The sequence below is a fragment of the Chiloscyllium punctatum genome, chromosome 5 (assembly GCF_047496795.1).
Source record: "Chiloscyllium punctatum isolate Juve2018m chromosome 5, sChiPun1.3, whole genome shotgun sequence".
Lineage (NCBI taxonomy): Eukaryota > Metazoa > Chordata > Chondrichthyes > Orectolobiformes > Hemiscylliidae > Chiloscyllium > Chiloscyllium punctatum.
Genome location: NC_092743.1, coordinates 118185185 through 118202945, shown reverse-complemented (window position 1 = coordinate 118202945; position 17761 = coordinate 118185185). Strand labels below are relative to the sequence as shown.

The following is a 17761-nucleotide window of genomic DNA, read 5'->3' as shown; positions in this document are numbered from 1 at the left end:
CTTCATTAGTCATAGGTGAAGTTCCAGAGGACTGGAGGAATGCAAATATAGTTCTATTGTTTAAAAAGGGTGTAAAGGAAATGCCAAACAATTTATAGGTCAGTTAGTCTGACTCGCTGCAAATTGTTGGAATCAATTCAGAGAGATTGAATAAATTTGTCACTTAGCATGGACTAGTCAGGGATAGTCAGCATGGCTTTAAGGGAAGGTTGTGCCTTACAAATTTGATGAAAATATTTTCGGAAGTGACAAGAAGGATTGGTGAGGATAGTGCAGTGGATGTTGTCTGCGTGGATTTTAGTAAGGCATTTGACAAGGTCATGGCACACCCATCTAAAAAATAAAAGCCCATGGGATACAGGGTAATGTGTTAAATTGGATCCAAAGTTGATTTAGTAACAGAAAATAAAGGGTAATAATTGATGGCTGTTTTTGCAAATGGAATGTTGGTTAAAGTGGTGTTCTGCAGGGTTTGCTATTGGGAGCCCTGCTGTTTGCTTTCTGATTTGGCCTTGAATGTGGAGTGTGCAATTGGAACATTTGCAGACGACACAAAAGGTGGCCATGTAGTGGATAGCTGTAAGCTCCAAAATTATATTGATGGGTTGATGAAGTGGGGCAGGAAAATGGCGGATGGAATTCAACCCTGCTAAATGTGAGGTAGTGTGTTTAGTGAGGTCAAACAGTGGGAATCATAAACGGGAATACACGGTGAAGTGTAGATGAAGTGAGAAATCTTGGCGGACTGGTCGGTCCCTAAAGGCAACTGTAAAGGTAGATGAAGTTGTAAAACAGACACGTGGAATGGATGCTTAATTGGCAGAGGTATAGAATACAAAATTGGGTTGTAATGATGAAACTGTATAAGCTACTAGTGAGGCTATAACTGGAGTATTTTGTGCAATTCTGATCACTAGATTATAGGAAGGACATAATTGCTTTTGAGAGAGAAGGCTTACTAGGATGTTACCAGGGCTGGAGAATTGTAGCTACGAGGAAAGATTGGAGAGTTTGGGGTTGTTTTCTTAGAATGGAGAAGGCTGAGGGGTGACATGATTGCAATATACAAAATTGTGAGGGCTAGAGATAGAGTAGGCAGGAGGACCCTGTTTCCTTTGGCAGAGAGTTCAACAACCGGGGGTCATAGATTCAAACTAAATAGCAGAAGGAGACATGAGGAAAGATTTTTTTACACAGACGGTAGTGCATTGCCTGATTTGGTGGTGGAGGCAGAGACTCTGAACTCATTAAAATAAAAATACTTGGATCTGTATCTTAAATGTTGTAAGCTGAGGACTGTGGACTGTTGACCGGAAGATGTGATTAGCAAGGGCATCTGGGTGTCTTTGTATCAGCATGGGTGAGATAAGCCAAATGGTCCCCCAGCCCCCCTTCTGTGCTAAATCATTTATATGGTTTTGTGATCCATCATCTGCACCACCCTCATTTATGCATTTAGTTACTTCCGCTCAAATTTAAAATTTGATAGACATGATCTCCCCCAGGAACAGCCATGCTGACTGTCCTTGGTTAATATATACCTGTCCAAGTGGAGATTAATTTTAGACCTCAATCTTTTCCCTACCATTGATGGATTCACTGGCCTATAGTTTCTTGATTTTATGCTAATCATCCTTCTTGAATATTAGTATATCATTAGCTGTCCTCCAGTCGTCTTGCACTCCTTGCGAGGCCAGAGAGGTTTTGAAAATTGATATCAGAGCCCCTCTTCATAAATCACCACCTCGATTTAAGTTTTAGTTTCGTAACTGAAAAATTGAATGATTCCAGCAGGAAATGTCTAAATGGGGTGATTGTCTTGAGTTATTTTTGGTATCCATGGAATAACAATTGTTGAGAGTGTATTGCTGGAAAAGCACAGCAGGTCAGGCAGCATTCAAGGAGCATGAGATTCAACATTTTGGGCATAAGCCCTTCCTCAGGAGTGAGGCTTGTGTGCCAGGGTGGCTGAGAGATAAATGGGAGAGGGGTGGGCCTGGGGGGGAAGGTAGCTCAGAATGTGATAGATAAACAGAGGTGGGGGTGGAAGTGATAGGTCAGAGGGGAGGGTGGAGTGGATGGTTGGGAAGGAAGGAAGGAAGGAAGCTGGATGGGGTAGGACCGGTCATGGGGACAGTGCCAAGTTGGAGGCTTGGGACTGGGATAAGATGGGGTAAGGGGAATGGGGAATCTGGTGAAATCCACATTGAGTCGGTGTGGTTGCAGGGTCCCAAGGTGGAAGATAAAACGTTCTTCCTCCAAGTAAGCGTTTGGCGATGGAGGCGGCCCAGGACTTGCATGTCCTTGGTGGAGTTGAAATGTTCACCCATGGGGCAGTGGGGTTGATTGGTGTGGGTGTCCCAGAGATATTCTCTGAAAAGATCCAAAAGTTGGCATCCTGTCTGCCTGATATAGAAGAGTAGGAGAAGATTAGGTGATAGGCAGCTGAGGGGCTCAGGTGCAGAGTGACTGAGATGCTAATTAAATGGATGAGTACTTCAGGTTGATTGGTGTGTCAGATTGGGGGTAACAATGGTATGAATTAAGAGAACTCCAACTAATGGTAAAAGCAACTTTTTCAAATCAAATTCAATGCACTTGTAATAAGACCGTCTTGACTTCAAAGTAAAAAAAGTGACTATAGATGTTCAAACTACATGAGGGTTGAGTTTCCCTTGTAGCTATGCTCTTAAATAGCAGACTATTAGAATGCCTACTACCTGTTTTCCTTCGGAAAATCTATTTTTAAATAGTGATTGCTGATGACTTAGCAATCAAGGGATATTCTCTGAGATGATCTCTGCTGCTGGAATCAAGGTATCTTGGATGTTTCCTTAATAGGAAGCTCCTGTCTGGAAATCTCCAGCACAGAAGTCATCAAAAGGTAATGGGCATCTTTCAAATATGATCATTTGTTGAAATGGGATTTCCAATTCAGACGAAATATCTGGGTCAGTTTGATTTGTGGCATTATTCTTGTGTAAAATGTAAACTTTGACTTCTCAGTCAGTGATCTTAATTCTTTAATTCCTTTTATATTGTTTAAAAGATAAATAGTAAGTTTGTTTTTATAGTCTAGCTTGGAAAGTAAGTTGTATATTTTGTACAATTTATTGACTGTAGTTAAATGATTCCCTTGTGTTGATGCTGTTGAAATTTTCACTTTTAAACTGTCAATATTCAAGCCAAATATGCATTTTAAACTGATTTAAACTGATTATTTTTTTATAGGTATTGGCTGTGACTACTTCAAGATCTCCCCTCTGTCTCTGAGGTCTTTTATCACTACTTTTTCTTCTCATGCAGCCCTATCTTTTTATCAAAAAGTTACTGTCCTTACTATAAATTCTGCTTCTTTGTTCTTACTATCTGGATATCTGTTGATGCCATTCCCATGTTCTGCTCACACAGCTTTTTTTTTGGTTCTTGCATAGCTAAGCATATTGTTTGCTTTATAATCATATCCAATTTTGCACTCTTTACATTGACATTTATTTTGAATATTTTAATTTAAAATGAAATTTTTGATATATATGTGAAATATGATTTAATAGTCTACTTATTTTGTTACAGAGATGGGCTTTATGTAATTCTTAAAAGACTGGCTCATGATTGTAAATTTGATATATAAAATGCATGTTGCATATTCTTTTGTCAATCTACAAAACTTAATTTGTCTAATTATTCAGTCTGTGTGGACGAGTTCTTGGCTGAAGTACCAAGGTACTACTGAGATTAGCCCTTGTTGGGGATGGGGAAATGGTGATGGGAAAGAAGCGATGAAGTGAAAACATCCTTCTCCTTTTTTTTGTACACTTCCAGTAGCTGGTTAGAAATATACTATTGTTGATGCCATGGCTAACCTCCATTTTAAAAGAGGAGGTAGAATAACTTTGAGAGACTGGTTTATGTATGAAGCACTTTTTCAGAGAACATATTTGTGACTATTGTAGCTAACTTATGCATTACTTTTTTGTATTTCAGACTGCTTTTTTCAGCTGTGTGAACAGAAATGAAAGTAAGGTCATTTTTATCCTAAAACATGGAAATGATGCTGATGAATGTAATGCTGAGTTATTTTAATGTTTCCTTAAATGTATTGAGGTGGAATATGGTGATTTAGTTTAATTATTAACCTTAAATCTGCAGTCTGTAAAATGCTTTCAAAGTTAATCCAGCCCAAGTAACAACTGAAGATTACAAAACTCAATGCATGGAATGCAGACTATGTAATTACAAAGCAAACCGGGCATTGCATAATGTTTAGCCAGATATAGAAATACAAAAATTGAGATTTTGCCATGGACTGTGCTTGTGTAAATCACCAGAGAGAAAGGTCTTAAAAGGTGTAAGATAGCCCTGCAAATCAGTAGAATTATGGACAGAACTTGTGCTGCAAGTCAAGTTAAAGTGGGCTCTGTACCACTTTGTTTAGCTGGATTCTGCTTTTAGCAAGTTCCTGTCCAGCTCACTTGCATCGTATCTTATACAGTATAGCTAGCAATAATGAATCAGTCTTGTAATGCAGACATCTTAAATGAAGAATGGATGGTCACAGCAAACTATTGCCAGAATTTTGTTTTCTAAGTAACATTGCTCAACGTACTGAACTTTAAAGTATTCTCGTTTTGTTGTAACCCTAGTTCTTTGCTCAATATCTTCGAACTTAAGGATATTTGGCTGAATGACTTAATATTTCTTTTATTGCATTACAGAGGGATCCCTGTGTTGCAGCTATGCAGGACGACACACAAACTGTAGAGAATATTGCCAAGCTATTTTCCGTACAGATTCTTCTCCCACACAGTCACAGATTAAAGCTGTAGAAAACTATTGTGCCTCCATCAGCCCCCAGCTTATTCAATGTGTTGACAACTATACTCGCTCATATCCAATGAAAAATCCCATTGATAGTGAGTATTAATCTTTTAAACTATTTCAGTAGTTGTTAGAGCAGATGCCCTCTAATACTGTTTATAATTGTCTTTAGTCTTGTAGAGAGCATGCATGCCTTTGTTGCCAAAATGAACTTTCCATTCAGCAGCATTTGCTGCTTCCTCCACTGCCCTTCCTAAACAGCCATTGGCTCTATTATATCCCCAGAGCCATATTCATGCCTACGATCATTTGCATCTTTACTCTTCATCTCAGCAGTAGGCCATTCAATCTGTAGATCCTGTTCTGCCATTTAATATGATCATGGTAGATCTTATTGTAACGTCAAATCCACAATCCAATTACCTTTCACTTCTTAGTTAACAATAATCTGATCTATGCCAGCATTAAAAATGTTCAAGCGGTCTGCTTTCATGATACTTTCATGAAAACAATTCCAAAAGAACTCAACCCTCTGAGCAAAAAAGAACAATTTTATATTTTCATTAAATAGGTTACTCAATTTTTAAAATGATCTCTTGATAATCTTATAAGAGAGAATATTTTCTTTACATCCAGCCTATCAAAGCCTCAGAATATTTATGTTTAAATAAAATTGCAGCTTATTCTTTTAAGCACAAGCAGATACAAGTTTACCCTATTCAACTTTTCTTCGTAAGACAACCATTTTGTTTTAGATATTAGTCTGGTAAAGCTCCTCTTAATTGCTTTCAACACATTTACATCCTTCCTTAAATAAAGTGACCATTATTATACAAGGCATTCCAGATGTGGTCTTGCCCATGACTTGACCAAGTTAAGCACAACACCTCTACATTTGCATTCAATTTCCTTCGTAATTATTAAATTCTATTACCTTTCCTAATTACTTGCTGGACCTGCGTATGAACCTTTTGTGATTCATCACTAGGACACCAGATCATTCTGCATCTTGGAGCTCTGCAGTCTCTCACCATTTGGTTAATAAAGAACAAAGTACAGTACAGCACTGAAATAGGCTGATCGGTTCCCAAAGCCATGCTGACACATGACTCCCCCCCAACCCCACACCTCTCCCGTTTATCCCTCAGCCCTGACCCACAAGCCTCATTCCTGACGAAGGGCTTTTGCCCAAAACGTCAATTCGCCTGCTCTTCGGATGCTGCCTGACCAGCTATGCTTTTCCAGCACCACACTCGCAACTGCAATGCACCACAACCAAATTTTATTAAGCACAGTACAGTACAAGATTTGGTGAAACCCTGAACATTCCTCACCATGTCCAGGGAAGCTCTCTGAACAAAGGAAACAGCCCATCCTTTATACAAAATCTTTACATCAGTTAGTAATGCCCACAAGACAACCCCCAGCCACTCCCTTACAGTCACATGCTACTCAAGACACAATGCAGTGACCAACTCACCTCCAGAAACATTGTAGTGCAAATCATCCCTTCATGGCCATGTCCGGTGTGAATTGTATTTTTTCAATTGCAGGGAGTAGTCAGAATTCCAACTATAATATTCTTATTGATTGTGAATAGGTGATGATGACAATTTAAAACATCTCTGAATGGCAAGAGATGGGAATGTAAGCTTTCCACATTCATCCTATAAGACAAAGACACACCACCCTATCCCCCGGGCATGCAATTTCTTGCAGGTCAGCAGAAAAATTAACTTTTTAATATCACACCATTTCCTTTAAACATTGACCCTTTTACCTTACACCTATGACGCCTTGTAATTTACATTTCTACCCTGGGGAAAAAGCCCCTTGACATTGATTCTATCCGTGCCCCTCATAATTCTGTAAACCTTTATCAGGTCATCCCCTCAGCCTCTGGCGTTCAAGTGAAAACAAACTAAGTTTGTCCAATCTCTCCTCAGAACTAATATCCTTCAAGCCTGATTGCATATGGGTAAACAGTTCCTATACCCCCTGCAAAGCCTTGGCATTCTTCTGGTAGTGTGGTGACCAGAAGTGTATGCAATATCCTGAATGTGGCTGAACTGAAGTTTTATACAGCTGCAATATGACTTGCTCATTTTATACTCTGTGCCCAGGCTAATGAAGGCAAGCATGACTACATTATCCACTTGTGTTGTCACTTTCGAGTAACTGCGGACATGTATGTCTAGATACCTCTGTAAGTTCATGCTTCTAAGGGTTCTGCTATTTACTGTGTACTTTCTAAAATGCATCACCTCACATTTGTCTGGTTTAAATTTTATCTGCCATTTCTACCCAACTTACCCAAGTCCCCAGCCTATCAATATCTTGCCAATATCCTTTGGCAATCCTCACTATCCTCCAGTGCCACAGCCTTTTTGCCATCTGCAAATTTACTAACCAGACCACCTACATGCTCCTCCAAATCATTTATATATATATATTACAAACAACAGGGGTTCTATTGATCCCTGAGAAATACTATTGGTCACAGTCAGAAAAAGACCCTTTCATCGCTATGATCAAGCCAGTTCTGGATCCATTTTACCATGGATTTCATGTGACTACACCTTCTCTACCAGCTTGCCACGAGGGACCTTGTCAATAATGTTTTGCTTTTTTATTTTTCTTGCAGAAGTGTAACAATTTCACATTTTCTCACATTATACTCCATTTTGCAGCTCTTACCCGACTCACTAAACCGATCAGAATCTTTGTAAGCTCCTTGTGTCTTTTTCACAACGTAATTTCCTACTCATCTTTGTGACATCAGCAAATTTGCTAACCTTACCTTTGTCTCTCCAGTTAATTTATATAAATTATGAACGGTTGAAGTCCCAGAACTAATCCCTGGTGCATACCACTCTGTCTTATCCATCTGAAAAGACTCATTTTTATTTACTTGCTGTTTCCTGTTATCCAGCCAGGCCTCTATCTATTTTAATAAGCAATCCCTAACTTACAATGTTTATTTCCCATTATTGACCCTCATCCATGCCTTTGCTACCTCTAGACTGAAACAATACATTGCTGGTGTACGTAGAGTCTTTTTTTTAATCTAAGAGGCTAACTTATCCAAAACTGCTGCCCATATGACACAGTGCCTCAAGCCACACTTTCCCATTATTGTTTTCCTTGCTGACCTAAATTATTCAGCCTAAGGAATGAAGCCTGACAAGTGATGAGTGGTTTAACAATGTTCAAGGTAGCTAGGTTTTTTCCCCCCAGCAGGTTGCGAAGTCTTTTGCAGCTAATGTAATGGAGAATAGACTTTTAGTTTCTTAAACATGTTCAGAATAATCTTCTCCCTCATTTTTGAACTTCTTATCTGTGAGAGAATGGCTTCCTTTAGTCTAGTGTCATATCAGATTCAGGACCAAGCAGTGAAGTGGAATAATGGACGAAAAAGGAAATATTTAGAAGTAGAACCTGCATGGACCTACCCTGTTGTTCAACAACCAGAAGGGAATGCTGCTGAGAAATTGGATGCCAGTCAGTTAGGGTCACTGCCCACAAGGGAAACTAATGTCTGTAACAATTTTGATAAACAAATTGATGTTTGTGAAAGGTGAATACTGTAGGCTTGATGAGCTAAAGCATTCATTTATCGGATACTTGGTGTTTACCTTGATTTTGATACAATAAGAATAGGAGTTGCTGTTGAAGCTTTGCATTTCTGACTAGGGGAACTATTACTTGATGTGCCATTGTATATATCTTTCTTGTAAGTCCACAATTTGGTAATCTTTTAATTGCCAATCTTGGCATCATGTACTAATGCTCCTTGATTTATCTTTGTGTTATCTGGGTTTCTCAACTTAGGAAAGAAATCCCTTTGTTGAATAAGTGTGTATGTTGCAGATGTAGCCATTTGTGAAGCTCCGCTCTATTCACTATGCTACAAAGCCCTACAGCAATCTACAAATCCCAAAATTACCGCAAAGATCTTTGAGAGCATTGTTCTAATTATCCAGGATCCTCCAAATAAGGTGTGAACTGCTGGCATTTGCTGTATCAGTGTAATTTAATATGTGTTGGTTCAGAAATGTGACAAATAGCTAATCGAACAAAAAGTTCAGTAAAGTTAAATAGTAGTAATGAATTTCTAACTATTTAGGTTTATATTGCTGTGACAGAGCAGAAGACCCAGCTTGTCAGACAACATGTCAACGAGTGCTGATGACAAAATCAACAGATCAAGAAATTGTTGACGGACTTATTGAAGGGTGTAAGAAAATGCCTCTGCCTCAGGATCCACTCTGGCAGTGTTTTCTCGAAAGCTCTGGATCAAGTAACCCAGATAATAGTACAAATGGGCTGCCTGCTACAGCTGTTGATGGTGCTAAGTTACACTGTTGTTCCAAAGCAAACACTTCTATCTGCAGGTTGGTATAGCAACAAAACATTTGTATTTTTCTGCGATGTGCTTCGATATTTTAATACTCAACCACTTCCCAAGAAACACAGAATATAGAAAAGAACTTGCCTCGATTCCAGTCAAAGACCAGTTACTTCACTGAGCAATATCTGTTTTGATACAAATGTTGCTCCTTATTTTCAATCCTTCAAGCACCTGTAGATTTTAAGGATCCAATAAATTAACATCAGCTTTTCATATCTAATCTGTTTTTCGGGTGCTACTTTGGTTTGGCTCCTATGATATCTGAAGAATTCCTGAATGAGAGAAAGAATGCCTGTTAACGAGATCCAGCTTCATTCTTCAACTGGCAAGCAGCCTTCACATATCACAATCCTTTGTTATGAAGTATGTTTAGATTAGCATAGGTTAAATCAGTTAGTGCTAGCATAACTGTGTCCATCCAGTATTTTAAAATATTTTGGGCAAGTTTCAAAAGTTAAAAGTTATTAAAAGAAGGCAAGAATTTGAAGCTTAAAAATGTGTTGCTGGAAAAGCGCAGCAGGTCAGGCAGCATCAAAGGAGAAGGAGAATTGACGTTTCGGGCATAAGCCCTTCATAAGCATTCCCTGAAGAAGGGCTTCTGCCCGAATCGTCGATTCTCCTCCTTTGATGCTGCCTGACCTGCTGCGCTTTTCCAGCAACACATTTTTAAGCTCTGATCCCCAGCATCTGCAGTCCTCACTTTCTCCTAAGAATTTGAAGCTTTTCATCTTCTACTTACCAGGACCAGGACAAAAAAAAATAGATAAAAGGGACGCCAATTTATATAGCATAAGAAGAGTGTGCTGATTAACATGGAGCAACAACATTTAACTGTCAACCTTCGTTCGAAGGCCAGTCTGATTGTTCTGGGCATTGTCATGGGAATGCAGCAGAGATTGGTAGTTCATTGAATTGGTGTATTGTGTATACAAATGTCTTTTCCCTACACAAAATAGATTTTGGTGTACTAATGGACGTAACTTCTAGCATGCACGTGTTTGTCACACTGCAAGCTTGACGAATGAACTTGATTTGGTAACCAGTGAGTTCTCTAATCTAATTTAGCATGGTTACATTTATAAACTGTCCAAAGAATGCACACCAATAGGCTAACATTTCAGCCACAGGAGCTAGCAGTCCAAAGTGAGGAAATCTCTATTTATTAACCCTCAAGAAACAGAAGAACATTTAACACATTCTGCATTGTATGGTTTTTAAATGTTTTCATTAATGGCAATAATTCAATTATCAATAATTCTGACAGTTTTCAACAATCCGTTTTATGATGTTGGATACGTTCTTTCAGGAGGCATAGAAAAATGGTTGTTTGAGGAGGCCTCACTCATTTGTTTGCATTCATGTTTGAGATGTGAGCTAGCTAGGCCAGTATCTTTTACCCAATGTTTCCCTTGAGCAGATGATGGTGTATTGCCTTCTTGAATTGCTGTAGTCCATATTCAATAGATAGACAGTGCTATTAGGGAGGGAGTTCCAGGACTTTGATATAGCAACACTGGAAGGACAGTGTTATATTTCCAAGTCTGGATGTTGAGTGGCTAGGAGGGGAGCTGCTAAGCAGTAGTGTTCCCATGTCTGCTGTACTTATTTTCTAAACAAGACTATAATAAATAGAAACAGGGGTAGGCTGTTTGACTTCTTAAGCCTGCTTCACCATTCAATAGGATCCAATATTCCTCATGTCCACTTTCCTACCCTTCCCTTCTAAACCTTGATTTCCCCCACTGATCAAGAATCAATCTATCTCAGCCTTAATTATACACACGGACTCTGCCTCCGCATTTCTCTGTGGCAAGGAGTAGCAAAGACACCTTCTCTAAGAGAAGAAGTGCCTCCTTATTTTTGTCCTTAATTGCTGCCACTTTATTCTGAAACTGTGCCCTCTGGTTCTGGACTATCCCATGAGAGGCAGCATCCTCCTAGCACTTTTCCTGTCAAGCCTTTTAAGAATCCTGTGTTTGGATGCTAACATCTCTCATTCCTCTAAATTCTAGTGAGCAGAATTCCAACCCGTTTAGCCTTCCCTCATAAGACAATCCCTCCATATCAGACATTGTTGTAGTGAACCTCCTTTAAACTGCCTCCAGTGAAATGATATCTTTCTCTAAATAAGGGACCCAAATCTGCCCACAGATGTGGTCTGAGTTTCAATAAGACTCCCCTACTGTTATATACTCCAACCCCCTTGAAATAAGGGCCAGTATTCTATTAGTCTACCTGATTTTCTGCTGCACTTGTGTGCTGGTCTTCTTTATTTTGTGCACAAGTACCTCCCAAGTCCCTTTGTATTGCAGTTTTCTGCATTCTCTGTATTTAATAATATTCTGTTCTTTTGGTCTCCCTTCCAAAATGAACAACTTCACATTATTGTATATTATTCTTCATTTGCCAAGATTTTGCCCACTTCCTTTATCTGTATCTTTCTGTCTTCTCACAAAATGCCGTGTCATTCATTTTTATGTTGTTCGCAAATTTGGCTAGAGTACATTCAACTTCCTTCCTTCAAGGCGTTAATATATATTGTATACATTTACAATCCCAACACTGATCCCTGTGGAACTCCACACTGGTCACAGGTTGCCAATCTGAAAAAGAACCCCTGACTCCCACTCAATGTTTTGTGCCCATGAACCAATTCTCTATGCATGCCAATATAGGACCTCCAACATTGTAGGCTCTTATGACTTAACCTTTTATGAGGTACCTTGTAAAATGCCTTCTGGAATAAGTGGCAAATCTACAGATGTCTACTGGTTCCCCTCTCTCCATTCTGGTTGACACTTCCTTGAAAATCTCTCTAAGAAATTAGTCAGATACAATTTCCCTTGAATCTATGCTGACTCTACTTAATTAGGTTATTTTTTTCCCAATGTTCTGCTGTTACTTCCTTAAAAATTGATTTTAATACTTTTCCAACAATAGATGTTTGGCTAACCGGCCTATAATTACCCACTTTCTACTTTTTTTTGAACAGGGGTGTCATGTTAGCAGTTTTCTGGTACTTCGTCCTTTTTGGAAAAATACAACTAATGTATTCACTATCTCTGAAGTTACTTCTTTTAGGATCCTAGGATGCAAGCCATCAGGGCCAAAGGACCTATCTGCCTTTAACCCCATTAGTTTGGCTAATATTACTTCTTTGTGACAATGATGCTAGTCAGTTTCTCCCCTGTATTATTTAGTATTGATGGAACATCAAAGTATCTTCCACCATAATGATTGATGCAAAATATTTGTTTAATTCCTTTGCTATTGCCTTGCTCCCCACAACCATTTCCCCAAATTCATTTTCTCAGGGGCCTATGCCCACTTTGACCCCTCTCTTCCTTTTCATATATTTAAAGAAGCTCTCATTGTCAGTTTTTGTATTCTTCACTAGTTTGCCCTTGTAGTTTATTTTCTCTGTGTATGTTATCTTTCTTAGTTCTCTTTTGCTGGATTCTGTGTTTATTCCAGTCCTGGGTCTATCACTGACTTTGGCATCCTTATATGCTTTTTCTTTAACTTTGTATTCTGTCTAACTTCATTAGTTAGCTGTGGTTGGTCTATCCCTCTCTTAAAATGTTTTCTCCATACTGGAATGTATTTTAGCTGAATGACATGAATGACCTCTTTGAGTTTGCCAATGCTTGCTTACTATCATTTGGGCTAATCTAGCCACCTAGTTCACATTAGCCAACTGTATCGTCATTTCATGGTAATTCCCTTTGTTTAAGTTGAATACAGTTGTTTCCTATCAAAGTTTCTCACTTTCAAACTGAATATTAAGTTCTATTATGCTATCATCACTACTAATGGTAGTCGTCATGGGTTTGAAAGATGGTGTCTAAGAATCCTTGGTGAATTTCTGCAATGCGTTCTCTAGTTATAAGCATTGATGCTGCTGAACATTGGTACTGGAGGGAGTGGACGTATTGCCACTCAAGTACGTTGCTTTGTCTTGGATGGTGTCAAATCTTGTGCTGGAGCTATACTTATCCAGGCAAGTGGGAATGATTCATCACATATCTAACTTGTATGTTGGAGATGGTGGATAGGCTTTAGAGAGGAGTTGAGTTGTGTGCTGCATTATTCCTAACGTCTGACCTGCTTTTGTAGCCACAGCATTTATGTGGCTAGTTCAGTTCAGTTACTCGTCAGTGCTAACACCCAGCATGTTAATGATGGGGAATTCAGTGATGGTGACGGTACTGAGTGTCAGGGGATGGTGGTTAGATTCCTTCTTGATGATCATTGCCTGGTACACATGGGTAAGTGTTACTTGCCACTTTTCAGTCCAAGCCTGGATATTATTCAGGTCTTGTTTCATTTGGACATGGACTGCTTCGGTACCTGAGCAGTCGCAAATGGTGTTGAACATCATACAATCATAAATGGACATCCCCGTTTCTGGTCTGATGACAGAGGGAAGGTCATTGATGAAGCAGCTGAAGACGTTTGGGCCAAGGACACTACCTTGAGTGACTACTGCAGAGATGTCCTGAGGCTGAGATGACTGATGCCCAGCTACCATGACCATCTTCCAATGAGTGATGAAAAATACCAACCAGTGGAGTGTTTTATCTTGAATTCCATTGACTCCTTGATGCCACATTCGGTCAAATGCAACCTTCGTATCCAGGGCAGTCACACTTACTTCACTTGTGGAATTGAACACCTCTGTCCATTTTTAGACCAAGGCTGTAATGAGTCCAGGAGCTGAGTGACCCTGGAGGAACCTGAATTGAGTAGACTGTTGCCAAACAAAAGTTGCTTCAGAAGCACTTTTGATGATACCTTCCATTATTTTGTCGATGATCAAGAGTAGACTGTGGGCAGTAATTGGCCAGGTTGGATTTTGTCCTCCTTTTTGTACACAAGATCTACCTGGGCAATTTTCCACTTTGTTGGGTAGATGCCAGTATTGTAGCTGTACTGGAACAGCTTGGCTATGAGTGCAGCAAGTTCTGGAGCACAAGTGTTCAGTACAGCACCAGGATGTTGTCAGGGTCCACAAGCCTTTGCTATATCCAGTGCCTCCACCCATTTCTCGATATCATTTGGACTGAATTGAACTGACTGAAGATTGGCATCTGTAATATCTTGATCCCCTTTAGATACAGGTTGGGTATCAGCTACATTTTGGAATTCTATGCTCCTTGGGGTTATGAAGAATTCCCTTAGCAAGCCTAAATTCAGTCTTTGTGGGTAGCCTCATCAAACGCTTAGTTTGGGAATTCTGTATTTCATGGCAGTGGAACTATATAATTATTGCTTGATTCCCTCAAGTCCAATTTGATTGCAAGGGTAGTATGGTTCCAACTTTGACCCTTTGTAAGCTCTAGCTATCTGGCAGGTCTCTTCTTATTATTGACTCTCACCTTTATTAGATTGGCATAATAGAAAACTGAGGGTGTTATTATTTTGTTACAAGATTCAGGACAATTCATGTATTCTGAATAGTGTTATCAGAGACAGCTGGAATCCTAACCTTTGCTGTTTGTAATCATTGTAGTTTTGGAGAGGAAGGTTATTGTGTTTCTTAGCCCCAAACTTTGTGGTCACTGCAACAACTCATCAATGGTCCTTAAACAGTACCTTCAAAACACACAGCATGTACCACCTAGAAGAACAAGGTGGGAACATCACTTCCTCCTGCAAGATCCCCTCCAAATCTCACAGGATCCTGACTTGGAACTGTACTGCTGTTCACACATATTCCATAGGGCTGAAATGCTCTGCCTTTACTTTCTGGATTATTAGCCAAAACTGTCCAGTTGCTTACCAGTAAATTGCTTCCCAGGTTGTGATGTCACAAGAATGGTATTTCAGATGGTGATTTTGTTGGAGGTTCTGTCCAGCACTAGATTCATTTGGCATCATTGCTAACTGCGAGTGAGTCTCTCCGAAATAAAGCTAAAAGGGAAATCCATCAAAGAATTGTGAAAGACAATTTCAGTAGGACCGACTCTCTGTCACAGTGATCATGGTGTGAATACAGGCACTACCTTGAGTCTATGGATGCCAGAACATGCAAGGCTGGCATTCAAGTTAAGAAGTCTCGAAGTAACAAATATGCAGAAATTGGTTTTAATTACGATTTGAAGCAACAATACAGTTAGGCAATCTTAGAGGTACAAATCAGCAATCTTAATGATATTGTTGAAGTAAATTCTGAAGAAACGTCATCTTAGAAATGTTATCTTCATTGCTCTCGCTACAGATGCTGCTGGACCTGCTGAGTTTCTTCAGCACTTTCCTTTTATTTGTACTTTCATTTTGAGGCTGTTTCCATTTTTAATTAATAATCTTATTTTGACAGGGACCTCTGTATTAAGTTATACAGCAGCAGGTGGAGAGGCACAACTCACTGGCAAGAATTTGATAGGGTCTGTGAATATAATCCTCTAGAAGCTGCTATGTTTACGTGCTTGGCTGATGTCAGAGAACCATGTCAACTGGGTTGTCAAGGTCTCAAGTACTGCACTAATTTTAACAACAGGTAAGAATCCCTCTTTAGTTACTCGTAAATTGCCAAACATTATCCCTGTTTACAGGTATGTGAAGTTTTCTGAAGCATAACAGAAAGCCTAGAAGTATGTTCTTCATAGGCAAGTTTTTCATTCAGGAAAGGGACATAAAAACGTATTGTGAAAATACAAGTAAGAGGTTGGGCAGAGAAATGGAATTAAATTTGAAGTCAGAGTTGCAGAATTCAAAGGACCTATGACATCTGTACATAATTAAAAGTTATTGTGTTTGGAAACTCATTCATATGCTTCAGATAATGCTGCAGTAAAGTTAAAAGATGGAATTTTGATACACTATGCCAAATATACTAAACTTGAATTTTTTAATGAATTAATATTCTAAGTGCAAATCATCTAGTTATTCAGTTGATTTACAAATTTCATAATCAGAAGGCAGACTTGTTGTTGCATTTTGTATTTGCCCAGAATCTTGACTGCTAGCATTCGTCCTCATTTGTTCAACTCCATATGTTGCTGGCAATTGTGGTTATATTTGGGTAGAGTGAAAAGGGTGCAGTTGAAAGTAGACCAGCATAAAAAAAGAATATCGGTCCTGTCAGAAGCTCCTACTCTGGCATCTGGTGACCATCCTTCATTTCCATCTGTTAACATTTCACTTTAAGGCGGGTTTTCAGTTCTGTTTATCTCTTCTTTGGAAGTAAATTGTTCCCTCTTCGTTTCCACATCAGAATGTTTTTTCTCTGTTTATCAGTATTTCTAGCTACTCAGTAGGAACAATGAAAAGGGAGTTTTGCTCATTTTGCCAGGCCTGACCAGGAACAATAGCACCTGATTTCCGTACAAAGAATCTCTAATATTGTTCTTAAAAGAGCTTCACATTCTGTTCGGTTGCTTGATCGTCCTTTGCTAGCGATAATGACGAGGAGGCAAGTGGTTTGACCAACAGCCTATTAAAGACATTGGCTTAAATGTTGTCAGTGTCACCCTTTGACAGTGTTCAAAGAGGTTGTTTAAACCTCAAACTGCTTCAAACAAAGCTGACAAATACTGAATATATCCCTGGCCCCAACATTGACCTGTCAGTGTCAGAAAACTGAGATCTTAAAGTTCAACTGAGGAACTCCATCCAGGGATCAAACTAAACATCTGGTTACTTCAGTCATCTTTGTGGTTGACATTTTCATCAAAGAATGTTGTTTGTCTAGTATTTTTTATCACTCAAAACAGATAAGGATTTCAAAATAATCATACATTTATTAACACAGAAATACAGTTGGTGCATTGAGAGCAAGTGTCAATGACTTACTGAGAGCCGGATTCTCCCCAGGATGGAAAGCATTTCCATCACCGCGAAATAGCCCAAAATTGCAAGTCTGCTCTGAAACTTGGCACTTGCTAGTTTTATGTGCCAGAAGTGGAGTCAACTTCGGTTTTGCACGTGCACAATTTATTGCGGCAACCAGTCATTTAAATTATCGCCTGCCTCCTCTCCTGCATGATTTTGGTGAGTTAGCTGTCTCAAACCCCCAGTATGTTCAGATTGAGCCAAACAAGAGCAGGTCCAAAGTTTATGGATTTGTTTGGATAGCCAGGCTACTCTTTTGGTGTCCCTTTTAAGGCACACCTTTGGATGTGACCCCATGATACTTTTAGCAGGAGTGAGGTGCCCTTTTGGATTTTTCAAAAGCAGATATGCTTGTGAGTAAGAATTTCATAAATTCCTTGAGGCTGTCAAAGTGACTTGTCAAGGTTGTGGAGCTATTTAAAACTTCAAATGTAGACAATTTGAAAAAGAACTTCCTTTCAATTTCACTGTCAACACAAGCTTGCAGATTTTCTTTTACTGTATTTGTGCAGCATGGCTGAATTCAGTTGGGTTCCTTATCACTGTGGTGTGCCTTCCATTTCATAGTTTTCATAACAGCTACAAGTAGTTTTATATGAATTCCAGTGCTTGTTGCATATGAACTAAATGGTTATAATAAAGCTTTAATGTACTGAAGGAATCTAAATGTAGACTTGTAGAATCCCTACAGTGCAGAAT

The 17761-nt window shown here is 39.2% G+C and overlaps 1 protein-coding gene across 3 annotated transcripts in view; it reads left to right on the top strand.

Annotated features, from left to right (window-relative positions):
- Window positions 1-17761, top strand: part of reck (reversion-inducing-cysteine-rich protein with kazal motifs) — a 177172-nt gene that overhangs the window by 75969 nt on the left and 83442 nt on the right. For all 3 annotated transcript variants that reach the window (XM_072571197.1, XM_072571198.1, XM_072571199.1), the window contains 4 exons: window positions 3985-4018; window positions 4716-4913; window positions 8945-9212; window positions 15549-15728. In XM_072571197.1, the coding sequence (XP_072427298.1) occupies window positions 3985-4018; window positions 4716-4913; window positions 8945-9212; window positions 15549-15728 (680 nt within the window). The remainder of the gene's footprint in view (window positions 1-3984; window positions 4019-4715; window positions 4914-8944; window positions 9213-15548; window positions 15729-17761) is intronic.